At 48.1% G+C, this 17,639-nt stretch overlaps 4 protein-coding genes across 4 annotated transcripts; 3 read left to right on the top strand and 1 right to left on the bottom strand.

The window, feature by feature from the left end:
* Positions 1-779: 779 nt before the first annotated feature.
* Positions 780-3,665, top strand: PEX2_063470 (uncharacterized protein; the record flags this gene model as incomplete). Its single annotated transcript, XM_016743618.1, has 1 exon — positions 780-3,665. The coding sequence occupies one exon, from the start codon at positions 780-782 to the stop codon at positions 3,663-3,665; it is 2,886 nt and encodes a 961-aa protein (XP_016593860.1).
* A 1,763-nt stretch (positions 3,666-5,428) lies between these two features.
* Positions 5,429-5,722, bottom strand: PEX2_063460 (uncharacterized protein; the record flags this gene model as incomplete). The annotated part of the gene is made up of 1 exon (XM_016743617.1): positions 5,429-5,722. The coding sequence occupies one exon, from the start codon at positions 5,720-5,722 to the stop codon at positions 5,429-5,431; it is 294 nt and encodes a 97-aa protein (XP_016593859.1).
* A 2,990-nt stretch (positions 5,723-8,712) lies between these two features.
* Positions 8,713-9,511, top strand: PEX2_063450 (putative C6 finger domain protein; the record flags this gene model as incomplete). Its single annotated transcript, XM_016743616.1, has 2 exons — positions 8,713-8,785; positions 8,853-9,511. The coding sequence occupies 2 exons, from the start codon at positions 8,713-8,715 to the stop codon at positions 9,509-9,511; spliced, it is 732 nt and encodes a 243-aa protein (XP_016593858.1).
* Positions 9,512-14,862: 5,351 nt separating this feature from the next.
* On the top strand, positions 14,863-17,519 carry PEX2_063440 (GATA-type transcription factor; the record flags this gene model as incomplete). Its single annotated transcript, XM_016743615.1, has 2 exons — positions 14,863-15,230; positions 15,290-17,519. The coding sequence occupies 2 exons, from the start codon at positions 14,863-14,865 to the stop codon at positions 17,517-17,519; spliced, it is 2,598 nt and encodes an 865-aa protein (XP_016593857.1).
* Between the last annotated feature and the right edge of the window lie 120 nt (positions 17,520-17,639).

Raw genomic sequence — 17,639 nt, 5'->3', positions numbered from 1 at the left:
GCATGGACAAAAAAAAAGTACCTTCCTATGTACACATAAATTCCTTCTGGTGTATGCAAAACAAGGATAAGCCCTCTAGCTTTAATATAAATTTGAGGCTCTTATGTCGCTTTCGCTTGAAATCAGATACCGAGAAGTATATAAAGAAGTTTGTTTTAGTTTGCTGTTTTGTCTAAAAAGATGTACAAACATACAACGTAGATAAGATGGATGGTATGATGCTCGCCGCGTCCATAAGACGTCATCACTTTCCAAATCTCAGCCTAACCTCCCTAACCTCCCTGCTTCTTTATTTTTTTTTGATACCAGATTCTGGGATTCATTAATTCATCTCATCATCATTTGTGCATGTACGGAAAAATTCGGCTCTCACCCACTTGCCGCATTGCCGTTTCCAGGATCATCTCACGAGCCGAGGAGCCGAGATCAGCACTTAAGAGTATAGTTCTTAATATCTCGGATTTCTATTTCTTAATCTTTTGTTTTCCTGGGACATTTGATTTATTTAGAAGTTGCAATACTCGCACCCTTATGGGTTCTGATGTCTTTCCTATTTGGCCGACGTCGTTCCTCAGATGCAGCTTCCACTGCCCAGAATGAGTTTAATGCACTCAAGCGGTCACCATCACAACGCCATACTCCCGAGTATCACGAAGATGACCAAACCAACAACGGGGCATTCCGAAGTCTATTTCGAAGGCACAGCGGTAGTTCGGACACACGTCCTTCAACCGCAACACAAGTAAGAATGTCTATTTTGTCGTTATAACAACCAGCTCATGGCGAAAAAGGAAAAAGAACAGTCGCGTTTAACTGAGGCGAACGCGCTACCAAAATTACGACGAGTGAGTAGTGGCCAGCGAGATGACAACAAAGATCCTCCTGGCTCCCCTAGGCGCGACTCTCCCACAGCAGGGGCACACTGTGAGCCAGCGCAACCTGGAAATATCTATGATCATCTCGAATCCAGACTGGAGATGGCGACCAAACATAAAGACAAGTCGCCTGCTGCCAACCATGTCCCACCAGAGGAATCAAAACTCACGACGAAAGACATCAAGGCAATGTTGTCTGGGGCACCCCACTTTCTTCTGGAGAAGGGCAAGCATGGTCGATGGTATCCCGAGGTGATATTCCCCTGGGATGAGCAGAACTCAGTAATCCAACATATGTGGGATCGCAAGCCACTGCCCCATGCATCCTTCACTCTGAGCACACTTCACGCTCATCTGCCGCTCCCAGACGACTGGGCTATCAAAGGCGGCGTTCCGACCCAAGCTCTTGACTGGCGCCGAATAGGCGCTGTCAACAGGGCAACGTTTGACGTTGGGATCTTCGAAGTACCGAACATGTTGTCCAATAATGGCAAAGAACCTGGCACCGTCGGTTTCCGGCACTTTCTTGAATTACCTGTGGCGGACGCGATCCGATATACTGGCCCCGAAACCCCAAGGAAACCTCCATACTTACAACAAGTCTCAACCATGGCGGCAACGGAGGCGTTTAATATAATGGAGGGATACAACAAACCGTATTCGCAGTGTCAAAGTGGTGCCGTGTACGATCGACATAAGCTCATTTGCGGGGGCCCCGAGGCCTGGAAGCGCATTGGAGTACGAGATATCAACATGCGATCTCTGGTGCAACGTTTAGACTATCTGCGCAAGTACCGACATGAAATGCTCACGGAGGGATCAACGAAGACAATCCTGGATATTGAAAGCCCGCGCGAGTTGCACGACATTTTACACACTCAATTCCTTCACCCTCGCCCTCCACCTGCCGACATCATAGGGGGTCATCCGCAAAGCGTCAAATCCCAGATCAAAACTTTGGCAATCGTGCTGGCCACCCCCGGAGCATGGATCAATTTCAGTCTCCCAGAATGGCGCTTTCGGGCAGGGCAGGTCCTATGGGAGGTATCCCTGCATGGCGATGGGGACTGTCTGGACCCCGGTTCAAGTAATGAAAAGGTGCCGCGGGATGTTTTGATCAAGTCCGGGATGGAGCGAAAGTGGTTGCTGATCCAGATGCTCCTCTCTGCCGAGTTGCTTCTTCGCTTGGACGCGTTCGTGCGAGTTGGCATGTTGCATGATCCGCACGGCGGTCATATCACGATTCATGAGCTTGTACAGTTCGAGAATTTGCGAGAAGGCAAGCTGAATTGGGATCTGGTTGTTGTGCGCCGGTTCCTCAACAGTCTGCATATCACTTGCCCGTCGCCACAATCAGGGCCATCTCCGGGTGGCTCAGCCACCAAGCCGCCTGGGAAAAGCCATCGGTTCTCACTGCTTGAGAGCATCGCTCGGCATAGCTCGCCTGTTGCGGATCTACAGTCTGCCTGGGACTGTGAACTGAGCTCTTCGCACGTTCGGCAGCAGCTGGAGGGTCTGTATGTCTTCGCAGAAAACATTGGATGGCCAAAATTGGCTGCACTGAGAGCTACCATGGAGCTCAAACTTGGAGATCCTAACAATCCGGTTCTGCCTGCCTTAGTCGTTGATGACAGGTGGGGACGGGAAAAGATATCCAAGGAGATGTTACTGGCCAAGGAGGATATGTACGCACGAAGCCCCTGCCGACGACGCGTCAAGCTTTGTAGCTCTGGCGATCCACAGTCTAAAAATTTAGGCTGGATCTCGCGCTCCTTGCTCTCCGGGTTCGTGATACCCGGAGAGGCGATTAGTCACCTTCTCATGGCGACACTGCTTGAGAACGACGCAGATGCACTGGATAAACTGGGCTCAATTGCCAACCTCTATGGAGGGTTCGTTTATGGAGAACGGAGTTGGTGGAGTAAAGCATGCGTGGTCGGACGTGTCCTGTCCTGTTCAAAGGGAGCTAAGACGTGCATGGGGTGGATCAGCAGCGACATGATGCCCCGCGATGAGATTACGCGGGAATTATTCAAGTGTGGATGGCTTGAACTCCCGGTTGAAGAGGTTCCGCAGATCTCGAGCAGGCCTCGAATCAAGCAAGGAGCTAAGCTTGTGCTGGAATCGTCACCGCTAGGCATGGGAGACATCACAGCGAAAGCCTTTACACTCCCAACGGATAATCCAGAGACAAGTGCGATACACACTATCACTATCGAAGGGTTGACTTTGTCAGTCAATGATTACAAGCCCCCCAATAGCAACGGCATTACACCTGCTAAGGCATCCATGTCGTTCGCGATCAAAGATGCGGATAGTGCTGGAGTTTCAACTACGGTTTGTTTCCCCCTCAAGTATAATGTGCGCTTTATCTCCGCCCACGAGTGCTGTCCACCGTTGGGGGTCGTTTCTCACAAGTCATCCGACCGCGAGAAAGATGAGCCCCAGCAGCCTACGAGGCCCGTTTCCAAGTACACGCGTCTACCAGGCCATCCTCTGCACAACTCTTATCGATACAAGTATGTTTCGTTGGACTCCCTCTCCTCCACCTCAGCGCCGCAATCGACATTGTCGCAAGGCCCAGAGGCAGCTCAAGCGCCGGAGATTCTTGTCATCGACGCGCGGGGCAGCCGAGACAGGGAAACATTCGCTCGGGCGTGGTGTGCTGCTGTTGGGTGCCATGCGATAATAAGTCGGTCCGGGGAAACTCGTGTGACATGTTGTGTCGCATGTTCAATAAGGCAAGCGAGAGCCATTGATGTAATGGTTGTGGTGCGTATAAGCGAATGAGGTGGGATTTCGCAAATGAATAGAATTGCGCATGCTGCTATTTCTGGAAGCCGAATTTGGGGGCTGGACGGGGTAAATGAGCCCGAAACACGACAGGCTATAATCGCGCAAACTGGGGGCATTGTATCTCCATGCCTGTGTACAATGTAGAATAAGTCTGCGGATATTAGCTCCTTTTTGGGACTAGAAAAAGCCTTCGGCAGCTTCAACGGCTTTCTCTTCGGAGGAGCCGTGGGGGAGGGAGAAACCCAAGCCTGTCAAGAAGGGGGCCTCGCCATCGGAGAAAGTTAGAATAGTGAATACCACCTTCCTCTTCTCCATCAGCTAAAAACAAAATAAAAATAAAATAAAAACGCCGCAAATCATGATAGGGGCAAAATGAAGAGAGGAATGGGGTTTTTCTTGGGAGGACGCGTAAGGCAGGTTGCAGGTTAAAAAGGGTGACCCTCCCCCTTGAGGCAGCCGACGACCGAATGAAGCCAAGGGCCCCGAGGATGGTGAAACAACCGGACCAAAGCTGAAAGACCAGTAAGGTCCCTGCATTGCTGGTCCACAGGGAGATCTCCGATCTCAAACTCCGTACGGAGTCTCCGTACGGAGTTTTGTTACTATATATATTGTAGGGAGTAGGGAGTACGGAGTAGGGGAAGTATACTTTTGGATTAGAGGTATAACCCTAATTGCATTATATTGCACCCTGAGATCATATCACATCATCTCAGAGTTCTTACATATTAGATCATATCATCTTATCATCTGCATAACGTATGCATCCGTATATGCATGTTGTATGGAGGTGCCTTGGGTAACTGAAGGCTTGTTACCAAAACTCCCTAGGGGATGTAAGGCCTACGGAGTAGACATTCCAAAATAGCACCAACCCCGAAAGTATGCCACGCGACAGACCATCCTAGTAAAAAAAAAATACCATCGGATAAGCAGTTTCCCAAAGAGCGATCATCATAACACGCCTAATGCCTCATAGGGTATACCTGCACGCCACTGCGGAGCCCGGCAGTTGGGATTTGGCAGGGGCTTTGCCTACTAATCCCAGAAGGGAATAGTTAGGGACATTTCTGGAATTGTCCTCCGTACAATAAAAAAACAAGATTAAACATGTACCCAAGTAGACTAGTATAGACGTGGTTAAGCGACTTCTTAGAATGCAAAGATTGTTCTACTTCTATCCACATGTGTTTATTCTTGGCTAAGATTAACAAGATCTGGCTCAGCCCTGGACTGGACCCTTGTTTCAGTTTAAACAATTGGCCGATCGACAACGACGCGAGGCCCGTTGGGGCTTTACGCTAATTGCGTTCAAGTGAACCTGGTTACGGACCTTACGACATAGTTACTGCTAGAATGCTACAACTTTATGTTGTAAATTTATGTTGTATAACTACCATATGCTATCTACACTCGTACATATATTGATTTTATGCTTGCGGAGTCGCCGACCTCGCACTACTACGAGATCTATCCCATTTTAACATTCACCGCGTCACGATACATGCGCTGGTTGTTCAGCTACACATACACCTCAACTCCAGATAGTCTTTGTCGCGATACCCAATAGTATCGGCTGTTGCGCATTTCCCAAGACCCGTGCTTGTCGATCTTCGACCAGAGTGTGCTAAGTTGCGGGGCCAGAGCGTGGGCAGTATGTACAGCAACAATTTGTCGTTTTTCTTCGCAAAATGGCGGTAAAACCATCCCCTTGGGCTCAAAATCTCGATGCTAAAGCATATAGTTTACATTGTACATTAGAGTCTCCTGGTAGGTTGTACAAAGTACGTTGTAGGAGTGGCTTGGAGAGCACGAGAGTATGCCGAGTACGGTGATCGGTGGCGTTTATTGGCCTTGAGGGGTTGTTTTGACGTGATACACCATACCATAGTATGAAGATCATCGTCCACTCCAGTCCACTTCGTACCAGGACAGTATATTCTCCAAGCCACGCCAGGTTTGACACGTTTTCCTCTTCGGTTTAACCGGTGGGAGTCTAATAGCCACCCCCTTTTCTCCCCCCCCCTCTTGTGTGCCCGAAGAAGTAACATTATACTTTATGGGTAGAATAAGCACCAATTCCCCGTTATTTCTCCATTCAAACCTAGAATATTTCCTTCCATAAGACTCCATAGAAGCTGAGACAGAAGGAAAAAACCCCGAGATGAGCCCCATACGAATGCCAAGACCAACCTGTAACACGCTACCACAGTAAAGACGATCCTTAATCAAACCTTGACCTGCCCCACGCAGAGTTTGTGAGATCGCTTGCACTTCGCAGTATGTTACCCTACCATGTACTCCGTATATTATATTATATTATATTATTTGTGCGTAGTTGTGTTTTAAGGCTTTCGGACGGTTATCCTACTTGGGTGTAGTTCAGGGCTGTGTAGATGCAGATTGATGTCTATTGGGTTTCAAAGTACAATGTTAATATTTTATTGTGTTAGAATCAAATCTTAAGGGCCACGTACGTGTTTCTAGAAGTGTGCCCCAGATACGCCATCATAAACGTTGAAACACGCAGATTGTCCTATTAGCATTAGATGTATAATTAGGTAAAGACTTTTCATTCCAAGGTACTACTCCGTACATTGTGGTTGGATCCATGCAGAAAGGTCCGTGGTCATTGATTGGTCCACTTAGTCCCATCGATCCTTTTGACGGTTTTCCTTTCTTTCTTTTTTTTTTTTCCGGGTAAAGATGCCAGCCAAATAAGGAATTGAAGTTACTTGGAAAAAGGGGCAAAACCAAAACTACAGATATTATTATAATAATATCCTTTTTAGACCAAAATAAAGGTTATATTAAACAAACTACAAATCCTAAAATAAAAAAACGAAACCGGATTTAAAACAATAAAAACTATGTTGTAATAGCCTGATACACATTGACCGTGGACCCTGAATCTGTTTTTAGCACAAATTAACCGATGGTTCGTTTCAGTTCATATAATGTTACGGAGTAGAATCATCGGGTATAGTGGGATTTCTAGTCTTCCAGAAGGCCATGTGGTCAATAGTCCTTAGATCGAGCTGCACTGTACCCCTTCGAGAAGCCCTCTAGCTTTATAGGGATCAGCCTCTGAAATGACCAGACACAGAAGGTTCTTTTTGATGGACCCCCAAATCAACAAGTCTATTGGTTCTAGGTGCCGACCTAAGCTCGCGTCACCAATCACTTATTTGGGACTTGAAGGAAATATTCCCCAGTTCATCGATGATTGACAGGTATCCTTGTTGGCCCTAAACCTAACTGGTATTGAACACTTTGAGCGGCCATCATCCAACATCCACACATCCCCACTGTTGTCAGGGCTCCCAGACCATGGTTCCTCGTCTGTACTTCATTTGAAGAACCGGGTCTATAGTACGCAATCAGGGGGCATTGGCAAGTTACCTAATCATCCAAGGACCAATCTGATGGTAACAGGATTTAAAATAAGGAACTACATAGGCCAAAAAAAAAGTGATGATGAGAGAAAAAAGAGACTAAAAAGGGAAAACTTTGTAGAAAACAAGAAATACTCTCCATCCAAGAGTAAAGTCTGCGATACACTAACGTAGTAAATCTAGAGCATTAAGGGAAGTTGTCCGCGGACCCCTGAACTGATCATCCATTGACAATGACCTGCAGTTGATTTGGGCTAAGTCGATACATCCGTGTTAGTCTTAGTTGGTATGAGAGCCACCTTGTTCCACGTACGGCGTGATATACATACTTGTGAAAATTAAATTAAACCAAAAATCTCCCAAAAAAACTCTCTCTTTAAAAAAAAAAAAAAAAATAACAAAAAGACCTTTGGGCGTTTCACCCCGCGATTAGCTTCTACCTGTTGGACTATACCTACCATCTTCGATCTGCTCTTCTTCTCTTCACACCGTTCACTTCATATTCGCTCCTTTGAATACCCTATTTTTCTTTTCTTTTTTCCCTTCTCCCTTTTCTTACTAATCTCTTTTTGGTTATTATCGTTTGACTTGTCCCCCTAGTGTGGTTTCTTCCTCGATCTCAAACTGGGCTACAATAAACTTCTAGGCCCTATCACCGTCCAAATCCCCGGCATTCTACAAACACTTTAATCACTATAATTATCCTTGATTAATTCGCAATTACTGGACTTGGGAATTTGGGACCTCCGAAGCTGGAATCCAATCTATCCTCGGCCATTCTATTGCAAGATTACCTCTATACTTTGAGACACACGGCGGGCCCTAACATACGCCCAACATCCTCGCTCTGAAACGCGCGCAATATCAGACCTGATCCAGTGTGGCGTATGTGGACCAGAGCCCGGGAATTGAAGCAGCGTCATCCTCTGGAGGCACTCCTCGGTCATATTCTCTCCGCAGTGTCTGTATGGCCTTGCGCGGATTCTTGTCGCATTCATCTTTGATCACGCCTCGAGGAACTCTCAGCCAGTTGCTTCAAAAGCACACCTTTCGCTTCGCCAGGGCCGTTGATGCACCTTCGACCGACACACCGACAGAATAGTGCTCGTGGGAGCTATGCCCATAGCTGTCGACCAGATGGCATCAACAGCAAATTCACAAAGCGTTATGGACGCAAATGACAAGAAGCGCAATAAGTTAGGATATCATCGAACCTCTGTCGCATGTGGTCAGTAATGAATCCCAAGCACCCATCGCCCTTTTTGCTTGTCGCCTTTCTTTCTCTGTCGTTTTCGCAGTGCGAAAGTGCGTCGATCAGGAGGAAATGAACAACCCCTCTCGAGGATGGGGTATTTGCATGTGATAATCTTACTTATACCTTTACAGTGCACTGCCGACGACGAAAGATCCGATGTCTTGTAGCGCCAGATGACACGGAAGGACGATGTGAGAACTGCATTCGATTGAGAAAGGACTGTCAGTTTTTTCCAGTGGACCAACAACCACCGATTGAAAAGAAATCACGACCAAATTCGAGATTGGAGACACCCTCAACCGAGCGCTCAAATACCACACCGATTGCTTCCTCTCCGACTAATTTGATGGCCGACCCCGCCGAGACTTTCTACCCATACCAGACTATGCCAATGAACACGTCCGCGCAGGACATGTCAACGTACAACGTTGGAATGGTTCAAGCCAACATGAGTCTAACGCCAGGTAGGTTTAGATAATCGTCTCTGCACTGCAATCAAGACGCATTCGTTGACTGATTAATTCGAACTAGACCGACCCATGGGACCAGGAGACTTTGCTGGACATCAACCGATGGACCCGGGGGTCGCATGGGACGAATTTACGACAATCGCGGACCCGCAGCTGTTGAATACAATGGCAGCCGGAAAGGGTCAGATGATGAATATGTCACCCAACTTATGGAATCCCGGGAGCATACACTCAGGCCTGCCGCCCCCTTCGCCGATATCCGCGGCATCTTCAATGGGAGGCCCAGCGCAGCCTATGGGCCAGACAGCATACGCTATGCAGCCAGACGGAACAGTTTGGCAGGTCCCGCAGCCACCACCACGAACCATGAGCTATCCTGGGCAGGACATGGGATCATCATACCCTAATCAATTTCACCCACAAATGCCCACGGAGCTCAAACGGAGAATGACTACACCCGCACAATCCCTGTCTGCCACGAGTGCCATGGCCATGGCCCCGCAAGGCTCGCCAGGCACGCCTGAGATGCACACACCAGGGTCAGTCTCATACCCACCAGGAATGAGCTACCCGCAATGGCAGGATATGAGTGCCATGTCTGGAATGGGCGTGGTGCCGTATCCTATGTACCCCGGCGACGCAGTTCCACACCATGCATACCCGCCTAATCCTGCTTCGATGGGACACCCCGGAGGCCCATCACGGTCACCGAATCCATGAACCCTTTCTTTCATTTCTTCGCCTCTGCCACGCTTATCCCCTTTTTTTGCATTTCTTCGAGTCCGAGTTTTATCACGTTGCACATCACATTCCTAGACGGCCTGTTTCATTTCTAATACCCCGAGGGACATACACATACCTTTTACCCCCAATTGGCATTTCATCTTCTATATTTTCACCTCATCCTCATATACCGTGGCGGGTCTGCTTTTGCAGCTAGTCATTAGCGGGCGCAAGGGTTTTCGGGTGGCTTTTTTTCCCCATGCTTTCTTGTCTTTTACCTTTTCTATCATGGCATAGTCCCACCCTTTCATTTCCCCTCCATCTCTCCGGGTTATTTTTAAACCCGGTCTGTTTTTGCGTGCTTTTCTCTATCTCATTTGGTGGCATTTTTACCCCGGTTGTATGGGGGTTTTGTTTCTGGCCGGTGGTTGTCTGGATTGGAGTGTCATTTTACCTCATTTGTTGGAGCTTTTCTTTGGGTCACCCTTATAGACTTTTTACCCCCTCTTCATTGCTCTTTATTCCCATGGAAGATTTATGTGTTATATCGTCAATACATGATACCCTTCTCATTTCTGTCAAATTCTGTGTCATTAGGAATATGAAACTCCTACATGCTGGAAATATATGGACCAGCTTAACGACTAAGATAGAATAACAATTGAAGGGTTGCTATACCACATTGCAATCACACATTGGAGTGAAGTCGACCATTTTTGTTATACTTCTCTGCTTCTGGGCCACGATTTTATCTCCTCTGGGTCTTCTCCAAGGCAAGTGCCTAATTTGTGCTGGCAATGCATATCCTATTTGTACACATTGCACAATGCCTTCATTGAATATCTATCTTTTTTTTCTTAGAATGCCTTGGCCCTCTCTCCAGAGCTCTGATTTGTTTATCCTTAATGTACAATAAGAGTCCTACCTGTAAATATGATATGAGTTTCCTGTTTCCTGCTTACAGAACTGTATATGTACGGTGCACCCTTGCTTTGTCAAAGGTTAATTGTAAGTCACACAATAGTAGCACGGAGTACTCTGTACGAAGAATTGTATTCTTGCTTGCGTTGAATAGTTGTGGCAAAGCTGAGAGTGAAGTGATGCATAATACCTCACATGCAAAGAAGTGAACAACAGCCCAGGATCTTGACTTGTTCTCGGGGCTTCATTGGTCCGGAATCCTTCCTGCTCCTAACTCAGAAACCCACACAAAAGGCAAAAAGGTCGAGTCAGGCTATTGGCTCGTCGAGAGAAGCCAATCAAATTCCCGATACCAGTGAAGAGCATTGCGGCTGCGAGGATAATTTATGTCCCTAGACATACGGACATAAATGCCAATTGCCTCTGGACTCGATGCTATCTGAGTCTTTGATAACGAACTCCCTGACACATACGGAGTATAGGTAGATAGATAAAAAGCAGATAGAAAACCACGAGAAGTCCTGATAACAAATAGCTAGTAGTGATTTGTACGTGAATAAGCCCGAGGAATCCAACTTGATAGGAACCCTTGTGTGAAGATAGAATATCGAAGAGATTGGCAGGCCCGCGGAATCCGTCTTGATAGGAACCCTTGCATGAAGATAGAATAAAGAAGAGATTGGCAAGATAAACCAGAATAAACCGGATTCTCTATGAAGATTGTAATCTTTGAATTTCTGTTGCGTGATCTACTGATGGCGTCGCGTCAGTGATGATCTAAGATTGCACCAATAATCTGGTCATTCCCATATCTGTGCGAGATACAATCAGAAATCACGAAGATCAGTCACATCAGAGATATCGTCATCTTTATCTCACAGAATCCAACCTTGGAAGACGCAGGAGATAAGGGACCTTTGTCCATTAACAGCATAGCAATTAACGCCTCACGATCCGCATTGGAGGATCCCCCGGAGATCCGATGGGAAGGAAAATTCTGGGGTTGAAATCTGGAGATAGTAGAGTTGTAGTATGATGGCGGTGTAGGTGATATATCCAATGATAACGCCTTATTGTGTCAAGGCAGGGGTCTTATCTCTCTCTGCACGTTGAATTTTCTTTGGAGATACCTAGGATTCTCCCTGTTGGTTGCGATACCAGTGAGCACATTGTTTGGCCCCTTAGGTAGCGTCACGTCTTATCGAGACGGTCTTGGTGGATAACCACACGGCAAGGCGTCAATTTTTCTTGGTTTGCTGAGTGCAACGTATATATATAGTCCATTGTCCCTGGTGTTCCCTTTTGACTTCGGCTTCACTTCGGTGCCAACTCGGTCAACTTTCTCAACTTGGTCAAATATGTCAAAAATATCAAAAATATCACCTATTTCATTTCGGTTCATCCAAAAAGGAATCAATGTTTGATTTCGTTACATATGCGCAGTGTTGTCGGTCTCCTGTCTCCACGCTCTTCGCCCCCCCCTAGGCAGATGCTGCTTCATATGGAATCAGTCAAATGCCTCGACCTTCTAAACATTTTTTTCGCGTAACCGCAAGAACCGCACAGAAAAAAAAACCACCCTCCAACCCCTCACTGTACTGCGGTGGGCGAAGACCTTGACCAAAGTACCAGTCAGATTGTCGTTGCGGGCTGAATGTGCAGACGCCACGGCCCACCTTCCCTGTACATCGATGACAATAATTGCCCAGTGCTCTGCGCCCCCGCGACATACATATTCGGGTTTGTCCGGGTGCCTGAGACAAACAGTGTTTTCCCCCACTCACATCCCCCGATCCAAAATGGATTTGACAATATGATTAGACACATGAATGACCTCTAGGTCATGTACTTTTATGCTAACAAAGAGATAAGGTCCAAAAGTTCCACCGATCTGCATTCTGTTAGGATGACCATGGTTAATTACATTCTAATTACATTCCTATCAGCACTTCTTATCTCGGATTCCCCGACTTGTGGTGGGTCGTGGGGCCAAAAAAAAACAGTCTAGGAGTCCCCAGGACTCCGTGCCATACTGGAGCTGATTACCCAGAGCGCCATTGGAGGAGAAAACATCACCTGTGCTCGTTTATGCCTCGCGTGCCTGTTCCGTATACCGATCCGTGTCCCCGTCCCCACATGAGTCGACCAGGCTCCCGGGGACAATTGATATCAAAATGACACGGGATTTCGGGGATCGACTCTAAATTCATGAGAGTGGCCGGAGTTGTTCCTTAACCCCGCCTTGGTGCCGTGTCGGTGGCAAAGTGATTAAAAGAAAAGGGAGGGAAGAGCAGGGATGTTAACCGGTACGGAAGTCCACCTCAGGATCCCCCGCGAAGGTGGCAGATGGCAACGAAGAACGTTGATTTGCGAGGTTGTCGGTTGCCTCTTTACTTGGTACTTTACCTCGTTTGGGGGCAAATGGGGGGCAAATGTCGGGGAAATTCCGTGACAGACTATCCTGTATATCTCCCTCATACACGGGTGGTACCGTTATCGGGTAATATAGGGATCTCTTTCTGAGCCTCTCGGTGAGTTTTCATACCGTTGCTATTATGATCGTAGCAAGATGAAATTTATTGCTGGTTTGATATTCTATATGATCGCTTCTTATTGAATATATGCAATATATGACAGTATCTTACTTGAGTTGTGAAAAACACACCAATTACGTTGGTTCTTTTTTTTGCGCCTGAAAATGAAAGCAAAGTAAGAAGACCCGTAGAACGTTTCTTATCTTTGAGGATCCATCTATTTCTCGGTTTACTATCGTTTCGCCCCGCTGCGCCAAGAGCATGGACTATAAACTTCAATATCAATATATCTGGTTGTGCATTTTTCTCTCTACAATTTCTTCACGGATAGCTCGTAAGGGGCCTCCTCGTTGATCTGAAACATATCAGAGCATAAGCGATTGAGATCTCGAGACGATATGGATGACTTTATTGACTTTCATCCCACGAGACTTCTTTGACTGGACCGGGAGGTGTGCTCCACCAGTAACGAACAGTACCCACTTAACCTGCATCTGGATTCGCTCCGGGGACGCTAAGAAACATGATGTCTTTGGGAGGTGCCATGTTTCTTGTCTTCTCAAGCTTGTCCGACCGTTTACAATTAGCCATAAGAATTGATAGTACCTGCGTTTAGACCGGTCCCGACTCACACAAGCGGGCGAGGTACATACATTAGTTTCAACTTTAGTACGGAGCTTGCGACCACTCGGGCCGATGATAATTCGAGATGCCGGTCAGCTCTACGGAGTAGGTATATTGTACTCCGTACTCTGTATACTCGAAAACAATACCAATGTCGGACAATATGATATGTTTTAAACAAAAACCAAAAAAAAAAACCACCGGGGCCGTGCGAGTATGCAGAGAAAGAAAGGATGACCTTCTAGATCCGATAATACCGAAGTACTCTGGCTCTTAACAAGAGTTGATTGGAGGAGGGAAAAAGAATCCAAATAATCTACATAGTACCATGCAGAAAAAATATATCAAAATATATCAAAATATATAAAAGTAAAAGTAAAATAAAGTAAAACAAAAAGTAATCGACTTTTAAGCAGACGGGAGTGGCACATAAAATCTTGGGAATCGAGCGAAGCGCCGTAAATCGGTCATTTCCCCGTGACAAGAGTCATACTGGTACGTTCAATTACATATAAATTACATAAATTACAAGTACACTTCTTGTTCAGCGTCACTCTGGGCCCTCTTTAGACATCATATTATTCTTCTTTTCCTCTTTTCCTCTGGGGCTTTTTATTTCTGTTCTTTTTATTTCAATATCAACAGTCAGTACAGACTACACCTTTGATTCTAACTTATACTTCTTGGTTATTGTCATTGCGTGGTCGGCAGTAAAAAAAAAACTGCCCTCCGTTTTCCCCGTCTTCCCACACAATTTCCCTTCTCTCCTCCTCTCCATCTTTCATCTTTCATCATCTGCCACTTTCATTCTCATCTTTCCTTTTGTCACCCTCGGGAGAATTTTCTCTTCCATCAAAAGATAGATCTTCTCGGGGCATGAGCGTTTGGAGGGTCTAGCCCCCCCTCCACGACTTATCAGGAAATCCCGAGGCGTCAAGGCTGGGTGGTGGTCTCCAGATCCATCGTGCGTTCATCTCACCCCAGTCGTCAGCTTAATTATCTTATTATCATATATTATTATCATAAGATCCATTCCGTGCTAATAGGCGTTTTGCGTTGACAGACCCTGGTCGTTGGCTGAATCCTGCCAATCGTTACTCGCTTGGCTGCATTCGATCATCAACTTCCGGCAAGGGTCTCGTTTACGGCGGGTACGGGTGAATTTCAATTCAACCCACCTTCTTTTTGCCGTTCATCCCCTCCCCCCACCGCGGTCGCCTCTATTTCAATTACCTCTCCCCTCTCCTCGATCTTTCTCCATCGGAGATTATGGAGGGGATATATCATGGAGGGCACGGGGAAGCCCGGCCTTCCCAGCCCATGGCCTTCCCCGGTTTTGATGCCGATTCTCATATGATGTCCGATGACTTCTCCTTTGACTCTCCATTCAGTCCCTCTGGTTCCTCCAACGCCAATGATGGCGTCCTCGGCAACTCCATCTTTCCCGAATGGACGAGTGGTGCATCGCGTGGCGACAGCCCCGATGAGATGCAAAGGAAGGATCCGCTCGCCGCTCAGATTTGGAAACTCTACACTAGGACAAAGTCTCAGTTGCCCAACCAAGAGCGCATGGAGAATCTGACATGGCGAATGATGGCTATGAATCTCAGACGCAAGGAACGGGAACAGCAGGCTCGGTAAGAAACTCTCCTGCCAATTTCGAGGCACATAGCTGATTTACTGATGTCCCCAACAGTGCCTCGGAGACTCTCAGCCCCACACCGAGCGGCATCGCGCAGATGCGCCTGTCCGACGAAGTATCGCCCGCTGGTCCCGATCTTTCGCACGATATGAACCTTGATTCCACTTCAGATCCAATGAATCTGGATGACTTCATCGTTCCCTTTGATTCGCCCGCCGAACACTCCTCACATCCTCCTGTCGATCGAAACTTCACTGCAACGCCGACTGGATCAATTCCTATTAAATCGCGCAAGGACCATGCGATGATGGATTCGGCAACCGCCGCCTCATTCCCCCACCCACCCCAAGATCAGCGAACAAACTCCGAATTTGGATACGTCGCCCGTCGGGTCCGCAAAACGAGCGTTGACGAGCGTCAGTTCTTCACCGGTCTTTCTGTTCCAACCCGGAAGCGGCCCGCCGAGGCCTCGCCGCAGGTTCCCCCAGTGTCCAACGCTATGATGGCGCAGCACTCGGAACTGTCAGCGGCACTTCCAGATTACTCGCTCGATCATCCACCTTCGGCCTTTTCTCTTTCCGGCAATGGCACGGTGGGCCCGCGCAGACCTCAACACCATCACACACACTCTAACATCCCTTATGGGCTGGATACGTATGGCATCAGCGAAGACCATGCGATCCACTCGGCCGGGCCTTATCAGCAAAATTTCCATTTTTCGCCAACAGAATCTCCAATGACTGCAGGGAATCCTTTCTCGAGTCTATATGCCCAGACCCCGCTCGCTTCGTCACTCAACTCAACAGAGTTCTTCTCGCCCCCGCCATCGGGCTATCAGTCTACTGTGTCGACCCCGCAACCGATCTATGAAGGGGAGCAGTCGATATTCTTTTCGGATGCGCCCTCCGCTGAATCTCACACCCAGCGCCGCATTCCTAATTATATCCAGCAGCGTCAGTCGAACCTGTCTGCATCGCTGCAGCCACGTTATATGTATAACATGTCCAACAACGAATCTCACTCGGGGACCGCAGTCACAGGGCCGCCAACCACTCATGTGTCAGGATTCTCGGTGCCACAACCTCAGCATATCAACCCGTCCCAGGTACTTGGGCACGGCGAGTTTTCCACAACGGCACCTGCCAGCAGTATGTTCACCTTTGGTGGAGATTCTGACAATGAGGATGAAGATGGAAACTTTGGTGAACGCGGAGGTATTGCCATGCCAAATGACTTTGCCTCTTTGGATGAGTCTGGTGACATGAGCGCCGGTCTTCATTGGGATGGAGGTTTCCCTGGATCGGTACACTCCCTACCAGGCTTCAGTGGTCAGCACCGCAAGCATGTTACGATAGGATCCACAGACATGATAGATGGTCCGCCTGAATGGAACCAGGGAGGCACTCTTGGCCGTGGGCACGGATCCGCTGCTTCGGTTAGCGAGGTTCGCAACCAAAACCAGGATCCTCGTCGTTACGGGAAAGTCCCTCGCACAGCATCGACCCCCAATGCTGCTGCACTGCTCCGTCAGAGCTTGAATGGCTCAGCCAGCGGGCCTCCGACAAACCATCCATCGCCAAGCACTCCTCCAGAGTCAGGCCTCAGCAGTGCGGTGCCGTCCCGACCAGGCAGCCCTGGTGGGTCGAAAAACGGTGACCCGAACGCGGGACCCACCACCTGTACCAACTGTTTCACCCAGACTACCCCTCTATGGAGACGCAATCCAGAGGGCCAGCCTCTGTGCAATGCATGTGGCCTGTTCCTGAAACTCCATGGTGTTGTCCGGCCACTTTCGCTCAAGACTGATGTGATCAAGAAGCGAAACCGTAGCAGCGCCAACACCCTTGCTGTTGGCACTTCTCGGTCATCTAAGAAATCTTCCCGCAAAAACTCCATTCAGCATGCCCCATCCACATCGATTTCATCCCGCATCAATAATTCCGAGTCGCCACCCTCGATCAATGGATCCAGCACGTTGGGGAAACCCGGTGTTGTGCCAATTGCCGCCGCCCCACCCAAGTCTGGTCCTCCGGCTGGCGTCGCTCAAGCTCGTGCTGGTGTGCAAGTGGCACCCAGGCGGCAGCGCAGACTCGAAAAGGCACCAACTGGATCCGAACCAGACGGAGACGACAGCCCTAAGTCAGCCGCTCCCGCGAGCCGGTCCAAAGTCGTACCATTAGCTCCGGCGATGGCACCACCCGCTGCCGCAAACCCAGCGAACCACAGTATCGCCGGTGGGCAGGGTGCGAGCCAGGAATGGGAGTGGCTGACAATGAGTCTGTAGTAGGCTTCTAACACATGATCTTTTTCTTTTTCTGAGTTTTGCCGATGTGTGACGGGGCTACTACCACTATAATCTCACGTATTACACGACTTATGTCCCTGGCGGTCGTGGCTCCTTTAT

This window comes from Penicillium expansum (genome assembly GCF_000769745.1).
Source record: "Penicillium expansum strain MD-8 chromosome Unknown contig203, whole genome shotgun sequence".
In the NCBI taxonomy this organism is placed as follows: Eukaryota; Fungi; Ascomycota; class Eurotiomycetes; order Eurotiales; family Aspergillaceae; genus Penicillium; species Penicillium expansum.
The sequence above is the reverse complement of the archived record's forward strand: the minus strand, read 5'-3'. Positions and strand labels throughout refer to the sequence as shown.